Source organism: Hippichthys cyanospilos, chromosome 11 (genome assembly GCF_059441005.1).
Source record: "Hippichthys cyanospilos isolate Australia breed blue-spotted pipefish chromosome 11, RoL_Hcya_1.0, whole genome shotgun sequence".
NCBI lineage: Eukaryota > Metazoa > Chordata > Actinopteri > Syngnathiformes > Syngnathidae > Hippichthys > Hippichthys cyanospilos.
This window is the reverse complement of record NC_142379.1, coordinates 18,103,562-18,123,447: the sequence shown is the minus strand read 5'-3', so window position 1 is coordinate 18,123,447 and position 19,886 is coordinate 18,103,562. Positions and strand designations below refer to the sequence as shown.

General features: G+C 39.5%; 1 protein-coding gene across 2 annotated transcripts; it reads right to left on the bottom strand.

Annotated features, from left to right (window-relative positions):
* Positions 1-1,233: 1,233 nt before the first annotated feature.
* On the bottom strand, positions 1,234-19,884 carry mettl16 (methyltransferase 16, N6-methyladenosine). Of its 2 annotated transcripts, none has more exons than XM_088428509.1 (10): positions 19,832-19,884; positions 19,423-19,560; positions 14,481-14,668; positions 14,110-14,250; positions 13,605-13,720; positions 13,295-13,437; positions 10,441-10,510; positions 8,410-8,499; positions 3,350-3,523; positions 1,234-1,984 (listed from the first exon to the last, which is right to left on the bottom strand). In XM_088428509.1, the coding sequence occupies exons 2-10, from the start codon at positions 19,548-19,550 to the stop codon at positions 1,445-1,447; spliced, it is 1,590 nt and encodes a 529-aa protein (XP_088284635.1). In that variant the 5' UTR covers positions 19,551-19,560; positions 19,832-19,884; the 3' UTR covers positions 1,234-1,444. The 2 variants fall into 2 exon arrangements, with proteins under 2 accessions (XP_088284635.1, XP_088284636.1); XM_088428510.1 differs by lacking the exon at positions 19,832-19,884 and adding an exon at positions 19,794-19,831.
* Between the last annotated feature and the right edge of the window lie 2 nt (positions 19,885-19,886).

The following is a 19,886-nucleotide window of genomic DNA, read 5'->3' as shown; positions in this document are numbered from 1 at the left end:
CCCCCCTTGCGTGAAAAGCGAGTAGAAGTTCCGAACAAGATGGCGCTCAAAGTAGTAGGAACAAATTAGGTTTGTGAATCACGCAGCTACGAGTAGCCGCCCACACAAGCCAACGCCACGGGGAGCCACCCAAAACACGGAGCGGGTCTCACTGGACGGGATTCACGACTACTATAAATTGAAATAAATCAGCATGCAATAAAAACACAGTATTCTCGTTCGTTGCATGCTAACGAGGGATCTTGCAAGAACATTTTAAGACTCACCAAAGAATACAAAAGAGTATAGCTTCGACAATTTACCTGGACTATGTGAGAACATTTGGAACATTTATGCTACCACATATATAACAAAGTACTGCAGTTGAGGTACTTGCAAGCGGGAGTTGTGCCACGTGCTCGATAAAGTTTTTCAAAGAAACTTGATGACTGCCACATTGCTTGTGGAATTGCACGTAAAAGCGTTGCTGCGACTATTTCGCAAACGTTCTTGCTAGAATTGGCACCTTGTTTGACAAAGTACAGTGACAACGTCGTCAAAAAGTTCTCAGAAACGTGCATCAAACTGGGGAATACTTGCGTAACGCGCGATAGCGTTCATTTAACTCCGGTGACGTAATCGTGCTTTGGCTGGTGCGATGGCGTCAAAATGCGTGCTGTGTGATGTTTGGTTGACGGATTCAGGTAGAAATAAATATGAAACACCTTTTGGGCCGTTTCGTGTCTTGAAAGATAGTGAAGGGTGATGCAGAACTGCTGTTGAATGGTATTTTGCATGTGTGACCGTCACGTTTACATGAGTTCACTTTCGTCGAGGAAACAGAAAACCGTTGCAAATATCGGAAACAGTTTACAATTTGGCGCCAATAAAAGGAAACAAGTCAGATTGAGAAATACGCTCCCTCTTGTGGAAGATTGAATAGCTACAGCAATGTTATACTGTATTTAGCCTCCCCTTAGATAATCGACATAGTTTATTTCACATTCATGCACAAATGTTAGGGTCACTAAAGTAGTCAACGCTGAAGCAGGCCGGTTCTAAAAACACCTTCATCACCCTTTTCGGGGCATTGTGATTTTCTGGAATTGTTGTCATTCACTATTTTAGAGAGATGGCTATACATTACAAATGAAAGCTGGCGCAATTCCCACTAGCCTTGTCCCAAGTTCCAAACAGGATCAGTAGTTCAGAAATCCTATATCAAATGGTTACCACAAGCATCACAAAGCAGGCAACATTTTCATAAAATGACATTTATAGCCAGTGTTTGGCAATAGGAAATATAAAAATCTACAATACTGATTACCTGACACAGCACATTTCCATTACTTTGACTACTATTGGCTGGTACAAGTACTAAACAGTGGGTAACCATTGTTACAACATGTCAAAAGCGGCTCTCCATTCAGTTTATATCCAGTATGTCTACTGTGGAAATCTCGGTTCAGGAATTTGCAACAGCCTTTAAAAGTGTGTTCCTCAGGAAAGTGCAGAGCTGGTTCATCAGATCCTTATTCTGACCTTCCACCCAGTGCATCTCGACCACTGCATCACTCCCTTCGTACAGCACATTCAGCAGACACTTAAACAGGAAGCGCTCCACTGACCCCGGGCTTTCTGGTTGTTTTGAGGACGTCTCGCTTGTAGTGTGGTCGGCGTCCTCTGGCTTGCGACCAGGCGTCACTGCCACATCTTCACTTGCGACCTTTTCCAGCTCCTGATTCACATCACCTGCAGTGTCCGTAACCTTCACGCTTTCAACAGAAGGGTCACTGTTGCCAATGGACTCCGGGGTGACCTGCTGCTCATCTGACTCCTGAGTGGCATCCTCCTGCTTGTTTTGGGTGTGAGACGCTCTCGGCAACTCTCGCAGCTGGCGCATTTGTTCACGTCGCTTCTGCCGCCCATGAACCCAAGTGTTCTCCACAGCGGTCAGGAAGAGGCTCTGTTCCTGCTGCCTGCAAGGAACACGCTTGTGCAGCACCTACGGGCAAAAGAAACAATACATAGCATTACTGGACGCAAGGATCTATTGAACATTTGCCTTGGAAACAGCTGGAGGTAAGAGCAAGGCTAAGAAATATGGCCAAAAAAATAAAATCTCATATGCTTCAATAATTCTTGATGATTATGATATTAATTTATTTTAAATGGAAGAAATCATTTGAACAAATATTATGTAAATGTTTGATTTATTAAAAAAATCCAGAGGAAAATATTCAGACAAAAATAATGAATATTGATTTAAAATGAGTTTCACCCAATTTTCTTGGATTAGTTAAAGATTAACTTTTAAGCAGTATTTGAAACTTTGGTGGATTCAGCTTTGTTTTTTGTTTTTTTTAATTGGTGCGGTATTTGCATTTTAGCTGTGTTGCTGTTGTTTTGTTTTTAGTTTACATTAGTTTGTGATTTGCTGCAAAGTTGTTTTTTTTAGTAGTAATACTGTGTAAAGACGTTGTGGAAAGCGTTATGTCCATCAACATATAAACATATGTCACGAACAGATAAAAGTGCTCCAGCTCAGCATCAATAGGCTTTTACCATCATTTATGAGGGTATCGCTGAGGTGAGAAGTGTAGTTCAGCACGAATGCGGGACGGAAAATGACCCATCTACAAAAGACATGGTGCCAAAAACGTCACAACTAGTTTTTAACTTGTTTGGAGCTATTTCACCTGTGCTTTGTGACAATGATTTGACGTTTCAGTCTGGAATGCTCCCATACTTTGACCATTTTCTGATACTATTGACACATTTCTGTCAACCACATGTGCCAACACAGTAAGTACATAAAATACAAAAAGCTAAAACATAGAGTGGTTGATTTTTTTTTAATGCGCTGTATACATTTCCTATACGCTGAGTGTGAGAATTGCGCAATTGCGCTACTTATACTTAACATTTATAGCTTGTGCATAACTTGCTTTGTGATAGTCCATTTATTTTGTCGTTTTTAGCTGTAGAAAATTACGTTCATTCATTTGAAAACTAAACTCTAATCATTATTAACCTATTAATGCCTATAAAAACACAAGGCCTGAATAACAAATGCATTAATTGTCCTTGAAAAATATTAGTGATCAAATTGTCTCAATCCTTTTTTATTGTTAAAATGGCTAAATAGGTTGACTATTCCTTTTAAATGTCACAAATAGTTAGTACCGACGATAAACATGTCCCGTAAACCACCCATAACCCTAACCCAAATCTTTGCTTTTTAAAATGACAAAGTAATCAAATTCAACATTGCCCAGCGCTTGGTAGTAGTAACCAAGTAAAGCCAAAGGTGTGCACGTGTAATAAGCATACATTTAGTCAAACAGACCACTGCGCAGAAACAACTCACCCTCAGCTCCGTGAGCACCTTCTCCATTAGAGCCGTGATGCCTTCCAGGGGATGGCTTTCAACACAGCCCTGTGCACGGGCCTTCACCTGGAGCTCCTTCAGAGCCACGTGCGGAAGGGTGAAGGAAAGAGGCTTCTTTGCTCTTTCCAATTTACGCTTCTTACTAGGAGGTGACTGACACAGTTTGGAGAAGAAAATAACAATGTATAAGATTGAAACTTGGTATCGGCAGATCCTTAAAATCAGGTGACTTTGACTCAGAATCGGGTGCAAAATACGGAATTGGGAAATTCCTAATCAACAACTAATCGATTGTCTGATTAATCGATACATATTTTCAATAGTCAATGAACCAATACCTTTTTTTGTTGACATTTCTTAAATGCTCATAATTTCAGCTCCAAGAGTAAATATCCAATTCTTGTCATTCTCCATTAAAGTGGACTAAGTACCTTTGTTTTGAATCCAAACATTTGCTTTTTACTATGGATAAACTGATCGACACGTTTTCCTATTTTATGACATTACAGACAACATAATCATCATATCACTTGGGTATACGGTACTAAATTAATAATTCAATTGTGTTTGTGCATTTTCTGTAGTCATTTTGAAATAAACCTTTTCATAAAAGAACGGAGATGAAAAATGTCTTTAAAGATCCATTTGACAATGAACGACAGATTAACCATTGGTTGCCTCCATACTAGAAACTAAAGCTAAAGGCCTCAATCAGTTAGAAATTCAGCAAAAATTGAAATGTGTTCTTACAAGGTGTGGTGAGCTCAAGTTGACTAACAGTGGACACCACTCAAAAAACGGTACACACCAGACTATAATTAACAACCCCTTTGATATTCCACTACAAAGTGTCATGACTTTGCGGTCGAGTGCTCGTCTCCCAACTGAAAAGTTGTGGGTCGATGCCTGACCCTAGCAACCATTTCGAATTATTCTTGAGCAGAGTACGGAGCCCCTTGATGTTGCGTCATGAGTAGGTGACTGCAAATTCAACTGTAAAGTGCTTTGAGGGCCTGATACCGCAGAAAATCACAAAATAAATGAGGCATACTCACTTACATTTTTGAAATTCACTTTAAGGACACTACAAATGCCACGTATCTCAGACAGACCATTATTGCTGTAAAGCATAATATAGTCAATGTCTGCATGTCTGTGGTTGTTAGAAAATGGACAGCTTTAAGCACGGACACAAGAGGGAGCTCCAAACACATATTCTCCACTGGACCTGCAGCGCCTTCTAATTACTGCACCTTATTTGTGTTGCCCTTTTAAGTCAAACTGTAATGGCTGTAGAGGTCATTAATCAACCGTACCTCAGGACAACATTAGCTGCGCTGCAACCCTTCCTTGCACACCCACATGCCAGCGACTTTTCAGTGTCACTCACAAAGGCTCTGCAGCCTGGCGGAGGGCGTGAAAGGAGGCGAGGGTCTGCAGTGACGGAGCAGACAGCATGGCCGACTGACCTACAAACTACAGCAGGGAAGGAGTGAGTGGGCTGTGACCTTCACGGGGTGCACGTGTTCTGAGTACCAAGTTGCCCCACCTCAAGAAGCTGCTATATGACTTTGTGTGTTGTCATTTTTTTTTTTATGTCACTGAAATATCTACGTATCTGTGCTCTCAATTTACAGACAGAATTAGAAGAATGTCTGATGCCGCGTAGCCCAACACTGTAAGCTACAATAGCAAACAGATTAATACCTTAAGTGTGCCTCTAAGGCATTGATTTTTGTATCAAATGCAATCTGATAATGCAAGGGTTCTAAATGTTACAGCTGGTGTGTGTGTGCGCGCATCTAGTTTTTGCTACATGGTAAGAACCAAATCTTAGGTTTTCCTATCTTTGTGGTAACCTCTTGTACGTGTGGGGACCCCACAAGTTCAGACCTCTTTTGGAGGGTCAAGACCTGCTTTTAGACTATAGGTTGGAACTAGATTTTGGTTGAGGTCATGGTAAGGGTTAGGATTAGGCAATCATTTGTGGTGGTTAGGGTTAGGAAATGCATTAGGTCAATGGATATCCCCACGATGATAAAAAAACTATGCGTGTGTGTGTTGCGGTGATGGTGGTGGGGTGGAGGGAGTGGTCTCTGCCCCTGTATTTGGTAAGGAGAGCACCAATAAACATAATTTCCTCTTGGTTTTGCGTAATTGAGCTTCCCTGAAGACAAAATTACAAGATATTCCCATTTTACTCAAAGGCTTCATAATAGACCTTCTCATATATTTCAGTTAAATAAAGCCTCTTTCCGTTTAATATTTGTTTACCCCAACTCACATTAACAGGCAAGCAGGCCAACTTATTAGACAAATAAATAAATAAATCGGCCAAGCAATATGGATCAAAAACAACCAGGTCTGCTGCCTTGTCGCTACAGTATTTATAGTGCACAATAGTCAAGTTTGATTATTTTACAATTAGGCAAACACTTATACTTAACCTAAAGGCACAATCACAATACTGTGGTATACTCCCCCTCACAAAATGTTTAGGAGAAACTGTGTCTCAAGGCTCAGCCAAAACCAAATCTAATCGAGTCACACTCCATTTACCAGATATGCATGATAATGTGTGATCATATACCAAAAGATGAGATTGGGCAACCCAGGAATTACGGGCCATACACAAATATTCAACATTTAGGAACATTAAAATAGAAAAAAAATCAAAAGGTTGGTGACCTTTTTGTCATATACAGAGAAACCTCAAGAGTACTACAGGAAAGACAATTCTTCATTATGCTGGCATTTTTAACCATAAAATAGACTTATTAACATCCCTACACAAATGCATCAGAGGGTTTTTAATTCTTTGGTTACCTGGCAACACAACACCACAAACGCTACAAAGATAGTCATGTTGCCAATAATAGGGGCCCCATGTCAACTGACCACAGTTTCTTTTCCAAGGCTTAGCAGCACTGTTCTAGCATACGCTAACCGACAGATGTGGTTGCTATCTCATTTTGCCGACATACTGTACTTCCGATTTTATACACTTTTCTTACTGAAGATTTAAACTCGATCTGTGTCAATTAGAAGAAACACAACAGGGAAAAATGTAAGTGTTCAAAAATTCTTTAACTCAATGCCACACACTTTCCTCATTTTACATAGATTTTGGTGATTTTCTAAACATAAGTGTCTTCTTAAAACAGTTTAGTGTCATACAACTTATTTTGTGCATTTCATTTTATTTCAAAAAGAAATGTTCACCTCCACTGATATGGAGTAAGAGCACTGTCAGAAAGACATATCCGTGTTTAACCAATCAGATGAGTACGATTCTTAAATTGCGTAGTTTGAATTGTCACCGTGTGAGTACAAGTCTAAATTGTGTGTTTTTTTTATTTTTAATCCGTTTTTCAATAATATATGGATTTGGAATCATGGGTTTATTAGCTTGCAAGCTATAGAATTATGCAAAGATGTTACAATGCTTCGTAACAACTTTGGACCAATCCTCAGGTGAAGCATCATTAACAGCAGATTGTTTGCAACGTGAATGTTGAAGTTATTCATAAATTATTTTAAGAAATTGGACCGACGGACTTATGACCGTAGCTTGCAAGCTAATGATCTGTGACTCCAAATCCAGATCGACTTACTTTGCCTGGTAGCTTGGCGTGACATCATCTAATTTGCATGTTAAACTCAAACACATAAGAAATGAGTCATGCATCCAAAGACACATGAGAGATTCGTGCACAAACGTAAAGTCGCGTCTCGCAAAAGGTCATAGTTGTACAAATGAGACTTGTACTCAAAACACTTTGCATTCGCAAGTTTTCAATTCGTATTCATGGTTAAAACAATCAAACATACACAATTTAGACTTGTACTCCCATGAAGACAATTCAAAGTCAACACAATTTAGTCGTACTCATACGAATGATTAAACATGAAAACGAATGGTTAAACATGCATACGTCTTTTTGACAGCAATTTTACTTTTCCACCCTGTGATCCGCAACACAATTGAGTAGTGTAAATGCATGTTCTCGTTTTCAAAATTTTGGAAGTATTTGAACCTTTTTTTTTTTTCAAAAAAGTACCACAGTGCACAATGTAAAATGCTCAACAACTCTGCCTCAGCACTGGACACTCATTTCTAGCTTGTCATGAGGTATTCTAACAGCTATTAGCATGGGTACATTGGATCAGGTCTCAAAGAAAACAGCACGCAAGCACAGAGAAAAATCAAAATCCTAGTGAAGTATTTTTAATCCTTTCTCCATTCAGGTTGCTATGACTAGTTCTTTGTTCTCGTTATGGATAAAATAGTCTTACGTATACTGGTTTAAAAGCAGCAAGGTAAATACCAGAAGTCGAATATGAAAATGACCTGGTAGCCAAAGGGTTAAGTAGGTCACAGCTGCATGCGTGCCACATATGTTTAAGAGCACATGTAACATTAATGAGCTCCCCTCATGCACATGCACGTATAGCTGATATCATAGGAAGACAAGCATCTGGGCAAAAAGAGTCACCCATGCATGGAGTTCTATGCATGCAGAAGCCTCTGTCAAGACATACGTTTGTGAGTGCAAGGGGATGGCCGAACAGTGTCACAGGAACAAATGTAGGGCAATCATTCTGCTCAAGTGATTTTATACTAGAAAGGCCAAAACAGTCTCATCAAACAAACACACAGCTCACGCATCTGCTGAGCAGCCACTTCCAGTTGTTTCTGTCAAGCACACCGACATTAACATCAATCATGTTGACTGATAGCGTTTATTGTTGTGTTTTCTCCAACACTCTCACTGTCCACACAAGACAAAAGCTAGTGAGCGTGCACATTTCTTGCCCTAGCAACTGTTGCTAGGCTACTGCTAAACTAAAACCACATAAAGCTCTCCCTGGAGGAGTAACAAGACCGTGTGATGGAAGAATGAAAGATGCAGTTAAGGGGCTAAGGATGGAGGAGGTGCATTATTGAGTAGATGGATTTTGGATGGTGGAAACGCCAGCCAGCAGGCGGAGACAAGCCCGAGCATTAAAATGGCCCACTGAGGCCTGCTAAGACTTACCGGAACAATGACATCATCATAGAAGCTCCAGGCCAGCGCCCATCGCATGGTGCGCCCCTGGCAGAATTCTGTGTGCGTCACTTTGGATACCTGGAATCAACAACAAAGAGCATGGAGCACTCATACAGTCATGCTAAAAGTGGATGATTTTTTATGAGAAAAACAAATAATTGAGCTATTTTTTATGCGATTGTCGATCAGGGTTGTCGGTGAACTGAAGCTTATCTCTCTTCGCTTTGGGCAAGAAAAGGCAAATCCTGGAATGGTCAGTCAATGGTGCAAAAAACAAAAGTTTCTTTTTTTTTTAATCCACAGTGTCACCACATGTTGACTATTATATCTGAGCACTGGCGCAAAAAATGTGGCAGGGTATTCTCAGGTAATTTCATTTCATTTCAAAAAGCATAAACGTATTTAGGAAAAAAAAACTTGGTAGATGGGTGGCATGAGCTAAAAAAGAACTCAAAGAAGATCCAGTAAAGGTCGAAAGATTAACAAATGTATTTTCCGTTTTCACTGTTCTACTCTACTTGCACTGAGGCCCCAAGTGGGGAAGACTACATCACATGGTGCTGCAGGGGAAAAATATCTTAAAAGCATACTTTATTTATTTTTCTATTTTCAGTATTAAAGGAATTATTCTGTCTATACGTAGTTATTTTGATAACCAAAATATTTTTTTTACATACAATTAATACTTTCAAAAACACTTTTTTCCACGTGCTCTCAACTGAAAAGGACATCACTGCATCCTGTGTGCTCAAGAGTCAGTTAACGACCAACCGTGGCTCACGTGTTTTCTGGGTTTGGTCATGTGACCCTGAGTGATGTTCTGTCAAAGTAAGTAAATTAAGCATCAGCTAATGTGTGTGTGGGGATTGCAATCCCTGCTCGCTTGCAATGACTATCGCCTCCTCGTAGCAAAAATACATACTATACATGCTAAGTGAGGTCATGGTTCATAGGTGTGAATTTTTTTTTTCGTCTGTTCTTCAGATTTTCAACCAAAAGAATATGGATGGAGAGGTGTTTTTTCTTATGTTTGAACCACTCTTAATGTCCAATGAAGGACACTTAAGGAACATTAGCCTTCAAAGCCACATTCAAACTGACATGCTGTTCCCATAAAATCTGAATGTCCAAATCAGATTAAACATGCGCTCTCATCTGAAGTCAAACAATTTGAAAAGTATGTGTGAAACATCTGCTTAAAACAGCATTCAGTTGACCAAGACATGCAGAAAAACAGTTTGTCACTTGGTTACTGTACTGTGAAAAAAAACTAGGTCTTCTCTAAGAATACAGGCTGACAGATATTCTAAAACAATAAGAGTGATTAAACAATTTGCGTGTTAACTATATGCGTTTGTTTCTTACATTCCCTGTACCTTTGAATAACAGCCTGTTCCCTGGCTGCTTGCCAAAGCTGCACTCATGTTGATGAGCAGCCGTAGCAAACTACATTGTCAGGAGAGTGCAGGTGCAGCAAACCATAGAAATGAATGTCTTCCTCTTTCAAGCATGTGAGAGAAGAGACTGGCACGGGACTACAGGCCTGATCCAGTCAAGAGTCATGAGCTAAGCTATTAGTTCCAGCTAATGACACTCATAGCTTTTCAGCTCCACAATGCCTTGTGTGCCAGTCATGCATTGCTACCAGAAATCGGTGCATTCATGGCCCGCCTGTGACAATGCTCAGTTTGCGTGTTAGATATAGAGAATCCATTTTGGGTGTCTGTTCCCCTATCAGGCACTTCTAATGTCAAAAGTATGAGGAAGGAGGATTAGGTCAAGTACAGTATGAGGATTCATTTTAACTTCTGTTTCTACATGCGAGATAAATGATCTAGATTACGTGAATGGAGGCTAAAGAATGCAGTTAGTATTGAGTCTAACTTGCTCAATCAATAATCAGACCTTCTTTAAAAGCAAGTTAACGTATAAATGACTGAAAGACTGACTGCTTTGTAAGACACAGGTGTTGTTTTTCAAAGCATGCAAATGTTGTGTTCCATCGAATGGGCCACTCACCCCTTGCTTCCTAAGCTCCTCCTTTAGTGGGGTCAAGCTACATTTCTTCCCCAGCATGCAACTGTACCACCTGCAGAAACAAACATCCATATTAAATGGGTACCTATAGATCCAACAAGCAGAAATAATATAACATCAAAAATCCTCTCGGGCATAGGTCTCAAACTCCAGTCCTCAAGGGGCCGCAAACCTGCATGTTTTTCATGCCGCTCTCCTAAATACACCTGATTCAAATGATTAGGATAATTGACGAGCTCTTGCAGCGCTTGCTGATGAGCTAATAATTTGAATCAGGTGTGCTTATGACAGAAGCTTTGAAAACATGCAGGAAAGCGGCCCTCGAGGACTGGAGTTTGAGACCTATTCTTTAGGGATAATACAGTGTTCCCTCGCCATTTTGTGCTTCACTTTTTGCGGCTTCAGTGCTTCATGTTTTTTTCTAAAATATATACTGTATATGCAGACTGCCATATATTGATATTGTAGATGTGGTGTTAAGGACACTTCACTGCTTTACAACAGCGCCTACCTGATGTACTGCAATAACACGCCCATGCTCAGTCTAACGTGGAGTCTGAACCAGACTAACAGCATGTTAATATTTGGTCTCATTCAGCCACAAATAAAGGGCACTTTTACTTAAAACTAAACAACTGCTTGTCATTCTTCATTGATGGAAGTCATGGCATTATATAAGGGCATTTTGATCCAAAAAGATCTCCAGAAGCAAGTTTGAGCGAAAATGTGATCCTCTTCACAATTGTTACAGGCGAGCTATGTGTATATAAATGTGCATAGAAGGGAGGGGGGAGTGGTAATTACTGGATCAAATTACCGTAAACTCCGCACTATAAGGTGCACATAAAAGTTTTAATTTTTTTAAAAAGCTGATGGTGCGCTTTATGATCAGATGCACCTTATATATGGGTCAATATTGAGATTGGGATTCGTAGATGGGGAATGAACTGATAAAGTAAGCTTTACCTGTTTCTTTTGTGTGTTTACAGTTGAACAAGGCCGGTCATACTGACATTGAGTTATTATGCTATTGAGAGTTTAAAGTTATTGAGTTATTATTGTTATTACTTTTATTACTTTAATGTGATTAAAAAAGTTTAATAATATGTCATTAATTGAGGGTGCGTCTTATAATCCGGTGCGCCTTATATATGGAAAAAGTTTTAAACTATGCCATTAATTGAGGGTGGGCCTTTTGAATCAATTTGGATACATTGTGTTTATGTGGCTGATAAAAAAAAAATATATATATAGTGTATACAACAGCAAAAAGGTGGCTTCAGTCATTTATATTCTTTGATGCAATTGTAAGCATTTACCTTTTGACTGCAACCTTTAGTGCAGGCTTTCAATTTTTTCCAAAAACAGGAGGAATGGGGCTGTTTTAGTTTTAGAGCTTTACTATGACTCACTACATTTACGTGTTGCTAACATTAGACAAGGCTCTTGTCGCAGCTGGGTGCTTTGCATTTATGTGATAGGCTAAACTTGAGCTGCTTTTGTGGATAGCAAGCTCCTTCCTACAAATAACGCATATATCACTCTACCTTTATCAAAGATAGATATGTATGATGTGTGGTTGTATGAAGTCATACAGCAAGTAATTTAAGTCATCTAGTGGCGCCACATTTTTGTCTTTCTTTTTTCCCCAACAGGGAGCCAAATAGGTATGATGTTGACTGGGCATTGTGAAGCATTTTCCCATTGGATGTTTGAAGTAAAATATGGTTATTTGCATCCAAGCAGTGAGCAGATTATGTTTTTATTGAGTTCAGGTTTCCGATGAGTACCAGTGGGCTATCACAACGAGTTATCAGCAGACTGCTATGCAAAGAAATTGTTGGTCACAAAGACCAGTATGAAAATCTGGGCCGATTGGGACTGAGTAAATTGGTTGTGACATCAGATGACACAATGAAAAAGCGAATAGCTCTTATAGTGTCAGATGTGTCCCACAGTAGGGAGCAAATGCCCAACGCCGCCAATATGGCTTTTCAGTCACTTGAAGAGTATGCAGCTGCTAAATGATCCTGGTCAAAATCATGCTCCATTTTTCAAGTGCAGCCATATTTACTAGAGATAAAATCTTCACATCAATGACATGATAACTGCAGAACATTATGATCTTCAGTATGCACTTGCACATGTTTTATTGGGTACAAATGGGGATTTCCCCTATAATACAGGAAGATAATGAATAGGGGGAGATTGGGAGAGTCTCGGTTGGTGAAGCTGGCAGTGTTGCCATGGACACCTGATTGCTCTTTTGTCCCAGCATGCTTTTAGGGTGGGAGTGACAGCAGGCTGTGGCCTGAATGCCAAACCTTGGAAGGAAACAATCCTTTCTATGCGCTCTCTCTCTCTCTCACCTGTAAACGTGCATCAAAGTACCGCAAGAGCAGGCAGGTGTTGACATCAGTCTTTCTGGGACATACAGGTGTGGCATGTCTAATTTGTTTTAATGGTCCCCTGCTGCAGCCCCCTCTCACTCTGCTGCCCCGGTGACAGCACTGTGATGAGGAAGGAGGGGTTGCTAAAGTGGAGCCCACCCAAACACAGATGTTCCCTGTGGGCTCCCAGATACTGCGTGGGGTGATTATGTGCCAAAATCGTTAAAGTGACTGTTAAGTGACAGCTCCATCAATGTGTGCAGTCCAACCCTTTTGCCCACTGCCCCACTTCTGCACTCTCGGGATACATTTTCACCTCTCAGAGCCTCTCAAAAATTCTGAATTCTCAGAAATTTTTACCACACCCAGTAAAAAACTGGCTTCATACTTTCATGTTTTGTTTCATGTCACCACTCCCTCTAGGGGAAGCTTTCTTTGTTCCTCACCGCAAGCGTTTCTTGAGCTGCAGGCTGTCATGAATGATCCTCTTAACAAACTCCAGTTCGCCGCCCTCCGCCATGATTTCTGTCACCCCGCCTGTGTTCACTGAGCTGGGAGGCGGCCGCCGTGCATTCCTTGAATTGACCCCCTGCAGCCAGCAGCAAGACAGACAGAGATTAAGATCAAATCCTATTAAATGTCTGTTACTATCTATGTAAACAAATCCTGCTTCAGACAGCCACCTTGCAAGCATTTGGATTCTAAATGTTCAAACCTCTAATAATAAATCAGTTTAAAAAAAATGAGAGGGTTCACCTTGGCTTCAAGCTGATTGGCAAAAAAAGGAGGGTTGCACATGCAAAAGTCATACACAATTTCCGTCTCTTCTTTCAAAGCATCCATCAGCAGAGTCTTCTGGGGAACTTTGACCACTGTAGTAGACAAAAGAAAAGCAAGTGCTTAATGTTATGACTTTTCCCACAAATCAAATCTGACTTTGCTAAGATTAATATGACAGAGATAATCCTCTCTACTTCATCCAAGTTGTGTTTTCCTGACGCTCAATACGATGCTTAACTCTTTTAGTACCATACTCATTTTAAGACCCTCCTCAAGCCACAAAAAAGGGAGGAATTTTATGTTTTCCCCCTTTTTCATCATTCAATTACTATATGTATCATGTATGAGTACAATGTGCTTCCTGTAATTTAATGTTGACAAGTTTCTGACAATATAAAAATTTGGAAGAACAATAATATGCTCGCATTCCCCAAAGTCCTGCCACCACCCACCTCCAGTGTGTGTTGCAAATCGCACTTACCTTTCACCAGGTCAGACAAATGGTTCTGCTCCACATTCCTGGTGGCGTAGTCAAAGCATATATCGTCAACCTCAGTTGCAAGGAAGTACCAGCCATTCATTGAGGCTCCTAGTAATGGGTAGATACAAGAAGCACCAGTGCCTTGGGGGTGGGGAAATAAAAAAGTGAAGTGTGAGGTCCTGTTCCAACGTTTATTTTAATACCAAATTTAATATTTAATTATTTATTTTTGATTATTGAAGTTTTTGAAAAGATACTGGATGAAAAAAAAGATAAATGGCATAAATTAAAACATTATTAACGATAAATTCAAATCAGTGTGTTCAGGACTGAGCTGAAACATCAGCTTGTGACTGAGAAATTTTCGCTACCGATGTCAATGCCTCTACGTAGTTGCTTCTGGCCATCGATGAGATCCTCGACCCAGTGGATGTAGTTAAGGCGCAGAGGGACCGTGGGAATGAGGCGCTCGAGAGGAATCTCGATGCTCAAACCAAAATCCTCCTTCAGCAGGGTGCAGGTCAAAGCTCGCACGGCCTCTGGCTCCTTGAAATTCACTCTGAGAGGTACACAAAAGAATGATTACACCAACATCCAAACCTCAAAGCTCAGAACTGTGAGGCAGCGAGTTCAAACCACTCAACCACCAGTGCTGCCTAATAACTAGAATAAATATATAAAAAATTATATAATTTCTGGCAAATTTCTTAAAAATTGATCTACATTAGAAAAACTCGCCAAACTACTTAAAGTGTGTGTAAGAAGTGCGTATTCTTTTGTGTGAGCACTGTAGACACCTAATTAACCCTCCATCCATGTGCAGCCCCTCCACCTAGCACCACACACCACAGATAAGCAGCTCATTAATTTGCAATCCATGATTTGAGACAATGAAATTCCCATTTTACACACAATTGCAACCTCACACTTTATCATCTTAGCCCCAAATTCCCTCATCAATGCACGTTCAACTGCTACGGCTGCCATACGTGCAATGTCGTTGAATGAGTGGGCGAGATGCAAATAATTAAAGCTTTGCTGAATGTTTTTCGCAGCTTGGCAGATGTAATTAGACACGTCCCAGGGCTGACTGCATCTGGCACACAAGCAGTTCAACAGACATATTTAATGAATTACAAAAAAAAAAAAAAATTGGTGAAAGAAATGCAAATATCACCTACCTCCCAAAAAAAAAAAACCAATCTGCACATAATTAATACCCATTGAAATTGTGGATTTTTTTTCTAAAGCTAAGAAATTTATCAAGAAACAGCTAAATCTCCACTATGAGTTTTCTATGTTAAAATGGTGAGTGAGTATGCGGGGGTCTATTGTCACAGGAAAAAAAAAAAAAAAATTATATATATATATATATATATATATATATATATATATATATATATATATATATATATATATATATATATATATAAAATCTCAGAAACTACTTGATGTATCTTAATTAAACCAAATACACTTTATGTTGAAGGTCATAAGTTTTATTGGTTAAATTTACAAAGAAAAGTACATATATTCGTTGCTTCTACGACAGATTTTCATAAATGTTCAAAATGAGCACCGTCTGTGACTCTGCACACATTGATGGCCGTCCTGGCGATTTAGGTATCGATAAGCAGCCCTTTTCTTGAAATTTATGGTGCCAAGTCCTAATTTGTTTAGTAGTTGATGCCTTCTTTTCAAAATTTGTGAAGAAGGAACACTGCACTGTCTTCGGTGACTTGAGTCCGAGCATACTTGAACGCAAAAGGCCTTTTCTTTTGAAGTGAATGGTATTTCTTAACCTGAAAAGATAGAACTGCCAAACGTTACAAACAAAAAATAAAACATTTCTACACAAGCTGTGAAAATGGTCAAAATTATTGGCCTACGAAATGGGGTCAAACATTTTGGAACACCTTGTATATATTTTCCCATGCCAAAACAATGGCAACGTTTTTTGGGGAAAATTAATCAAGGGTTCATTTATCACGTCTGTGCGCGTGGGAAGAATGCTCATGATATACAAGAAGCTTTTTATTCTATTGTTAAGCTCTCACTGTACAATATTTAACTCAGCTTGTACAACAAAAAAAGTGTGAAGTGCTTGAGCAGGCCAGTGTGTCAGGTGTGAGACAAGAGAACCTAACATAAATGAGAGGTATTTTTACTCTGGAGGGTAATATTAATCTTACAAGGAACTTGTAATAATGAACATACAGGCTTAATGGTCCAGGTCAACACCTGGCTCCATCAGGGAACACACTAACAGATAATGGCCCAATCAGAAATTCAATGTTTATGTTGAAATAATGCTGACATCAAGCTAATGTGCCAAACAATTAACTGAACACAATAATATAATGAAGAATTATGTTACTTTCAGTCCCACAATAATATTTATCCAAAAGATTAACTCAGCATGAAATTGTGTATCAAAGAAACAAAAGTGTGAAGTCGAATACAAATTATTATATCACAACATATATAAATCTGAAGATAGAACAAATATACCCTCGTGCTTGTAAGCACTGAAGAGCTTGATTGGTTGCTTAATGCTGGTATATAATGCAATTGTTACATCTGTGCTGTGACCTGGACATCACGTATAAGCACCTAACACAGTGGAAGATCTACATTTAGAATAATTTTAAATAATAAGCAAAGCGTGATTAGTAAAACAAACAAAAGAACAGACAAAAAAATGGTGCCTGTAATTTAATGATGACAAGTCTCTGACAATACTAAAATTTGGAAAAACAATAATATGCTCACATTCCCAAAAATCCTGCCACCCTGCTTTTTTCCCCGATTCTTTAAATGTTAAATCCATTACTGTGAGAATACAAAGCATAGTAAAAGAACGAAAGAATAGGAAAGGAAGCAGCCGCCTAAATCGCTTGCGCTCCGATGTTCTTTCATCTTCCCTGCTTCCTCAGTGGCATTATTAGAAAAAGATCAATATTCAGACAGCAGTGCTGCTCAGGCCAGACCTCTATTTTTAGCCCCAGGGTATATATTATGTGTGTGTGTGTGTGTGTGTGCGCGTGCACACATGCGTACTGTACGCTACTAAAGATGATAAACAATGCTGCAAACGCCATGTCTCTATGGCAACCCCGCTCTGAGAGCAGATGATGGGAGCGAACGCAAATCTGGCCACGTTGGAGCAATGGCCGACACCAGACTGCGCATGAGCGTGCCAGGGTATTAAAGCTTTGATGCCACGTGGGTTTACAGCGGTGTGCTTAAGCAATTGCTTCTGAATTACTATATATATATATATATATATATATATATATATATATATATATATATATATATATATATATATATATATATATATGTGTGTGTATAATACACAGTAAAATAAACGGAGCACTACTGCTATTTTGTCGTGGCATTGAGCTTAGATGGCCTGCAAGCATACTACTACTACTACTACTAATAATAATAATAATAATAATACCACAATGCTATAATAGTGAGAATGTTTTGTGGGTTTGGAATTGGATTGTGTTCATGGATTTTTGGATGGAAAACATGGGTACATTTTAATAAAAGGTTTCCTATCATGAAAAGCCAACTTTTTGGAGCGTTTAACTATTCTACATTGTAGATTTATCTCATTAAACACCTCTAAAGTGTTATTTTCCTTCATTGATGCATTTCTAAACATTAATTGCTATTTCTGCGCTCTCACACCAGCGCCACCACACTGAGGGATTTTTCTTTCTTCCTGAAGGTAGACCATTAGAGAATCACTGCAGCATCCGTATGCTATGTCTATCAATTAACACAAGCTTACTCATAACCATCATCGATGCAGAGCCAACAGGTCATAAACTATATTACGTAACATATCGATGGACGGTTGATTTGAAAGTATGCGTGATTGTCAAAAATTATGCTTCTAAGACACAGGCAAACAAGAGCACTGATTTTAATGTCAATCAAATGCTGTATGTCAAAAGAATAATATCCTAAAGGGGGCATGGCTTCTATATACAGTGATAAGCAATGCCCGACAACAAGGTGTTAAAAATGTCAATACCATAAAACTCATATTTAATAATAAATATGATAAAAGTATCAATGTGCCAAATGTAATTTATATGCACATAATTTAGTGTGGAAAGTGTAAAAACATCATGATCTATGTGCTTGAAGGAATATTTCACATTATATACATACATCACATACAATCTTGCAAACTGGTCCTATGTTAGGGCATGAGCGTAAGTGACATGGATCAATCTTGCCAATGTATCAGTGATGCACTTCATTTTATGTATTTAGTCACACGGAATATCAAAATAAAACAGCCAAAGGTGACAAACCTAGAAGCTAATTAACGTACTAAATATATGAGAAATTGTAACAAGCAGCATCAAGCTAGCACGGATGTCCCCCAAATATCACAAAACAAAACACTTGGTCCAACAACACTACCCACTCACATTAAGTCAGCCACGAATAGCAAGCAACATCAAGCTAGCTCGGATGTCCCCCAAATACCTCAAAACAAACCACTTGGTCCAACAACGTTACCCACTCACATTAAGTCAGCCATGAAAGCCTGACAGTTGCTGCCAAGAAAATTGACTCACTTTCCGGCAAAGGAATGGTTTGGTTTTGATAAAACTGAACAAGCTCATCCTACCTAAAGTTCGATGAATGAATGCTAAAACTAAGAATAGGAGCACAACCAAATCATGAACAAGCCTGCAACCCCTATGAGGATAAGTGGCTATAGAAAATGAATGAATGAATGAATGAATGGATGGATGGATGGATGGATGGATGGATGGATGGATGGATGGATGGATGGATGGATGGATGGATGGATGGATGGATGGATGGATGGATGGATGGATGGATGGATGGATGGATGGATGGATGGATGGATGGATGGATGGATGGATGAAACACCTATTTGAACGGTCTCAACAGCAGTCATGGTGTTAGATTACATGTACTGTATGTTTGTGCGCCCAGTCCTATACAACGATCAGGCTGCAGCAATGTGCTCACAGGACTGGCACGTGGAGCGGCAGAATCACTCTCGTGGCCAACTAACTACAATGTTTGTGATTTATTTGTCAGTTATGTCCACATCACTGGCCCTGTAACAGTAACTCTACTGATTGTGCATTTTTTATTCGGTTGTATGAATCAGCCTACAGAAGCAGACCGCACTGCTACAGGATATTCGTTATAATTTGATAGGATATTTGAATAACTGGATTATATTTTGAATAGCTGGATGACTAGCCTCAGTCGTATTTAACTGATACACAATATTTTCGTACTTACACGGCTCGTCCACACAGGTTGGTATGCACATGTTCTTGGAATTCTGGGTACTTGGATGCCAGGTAGGCAAAATCTGGTGGTTTGTCTTTATAACGGTTTCTTGGATGCATAGACTTGTTCAGAGCCATGACAAGAACCCTGTAGCAGAATTCACAGGCACAAAACAGAAGTTAAGACGTGTTTTGTCCAACTTTACACTGCTTAGTTTGGAACTACCAACGTGTTTCGTGAAAATGTGTGGGCAGCTTTGGACAAAATTAATACGTGCGCTGCCCGTCAACATCAAAACGCTTTCACGGGTCAGAAAAACCATGACCTAACCAATATGAAATTTACTTGTACAACCGCGACTAAATCTGTTGTCGACATACCTTCACAATTCATTTTAGGGAACACCACATCGCCTTACCTCAAGAGACTTGCGTAGTCCACACGTTTCCCAGCTTTACTCGCGCGCTTCCTGT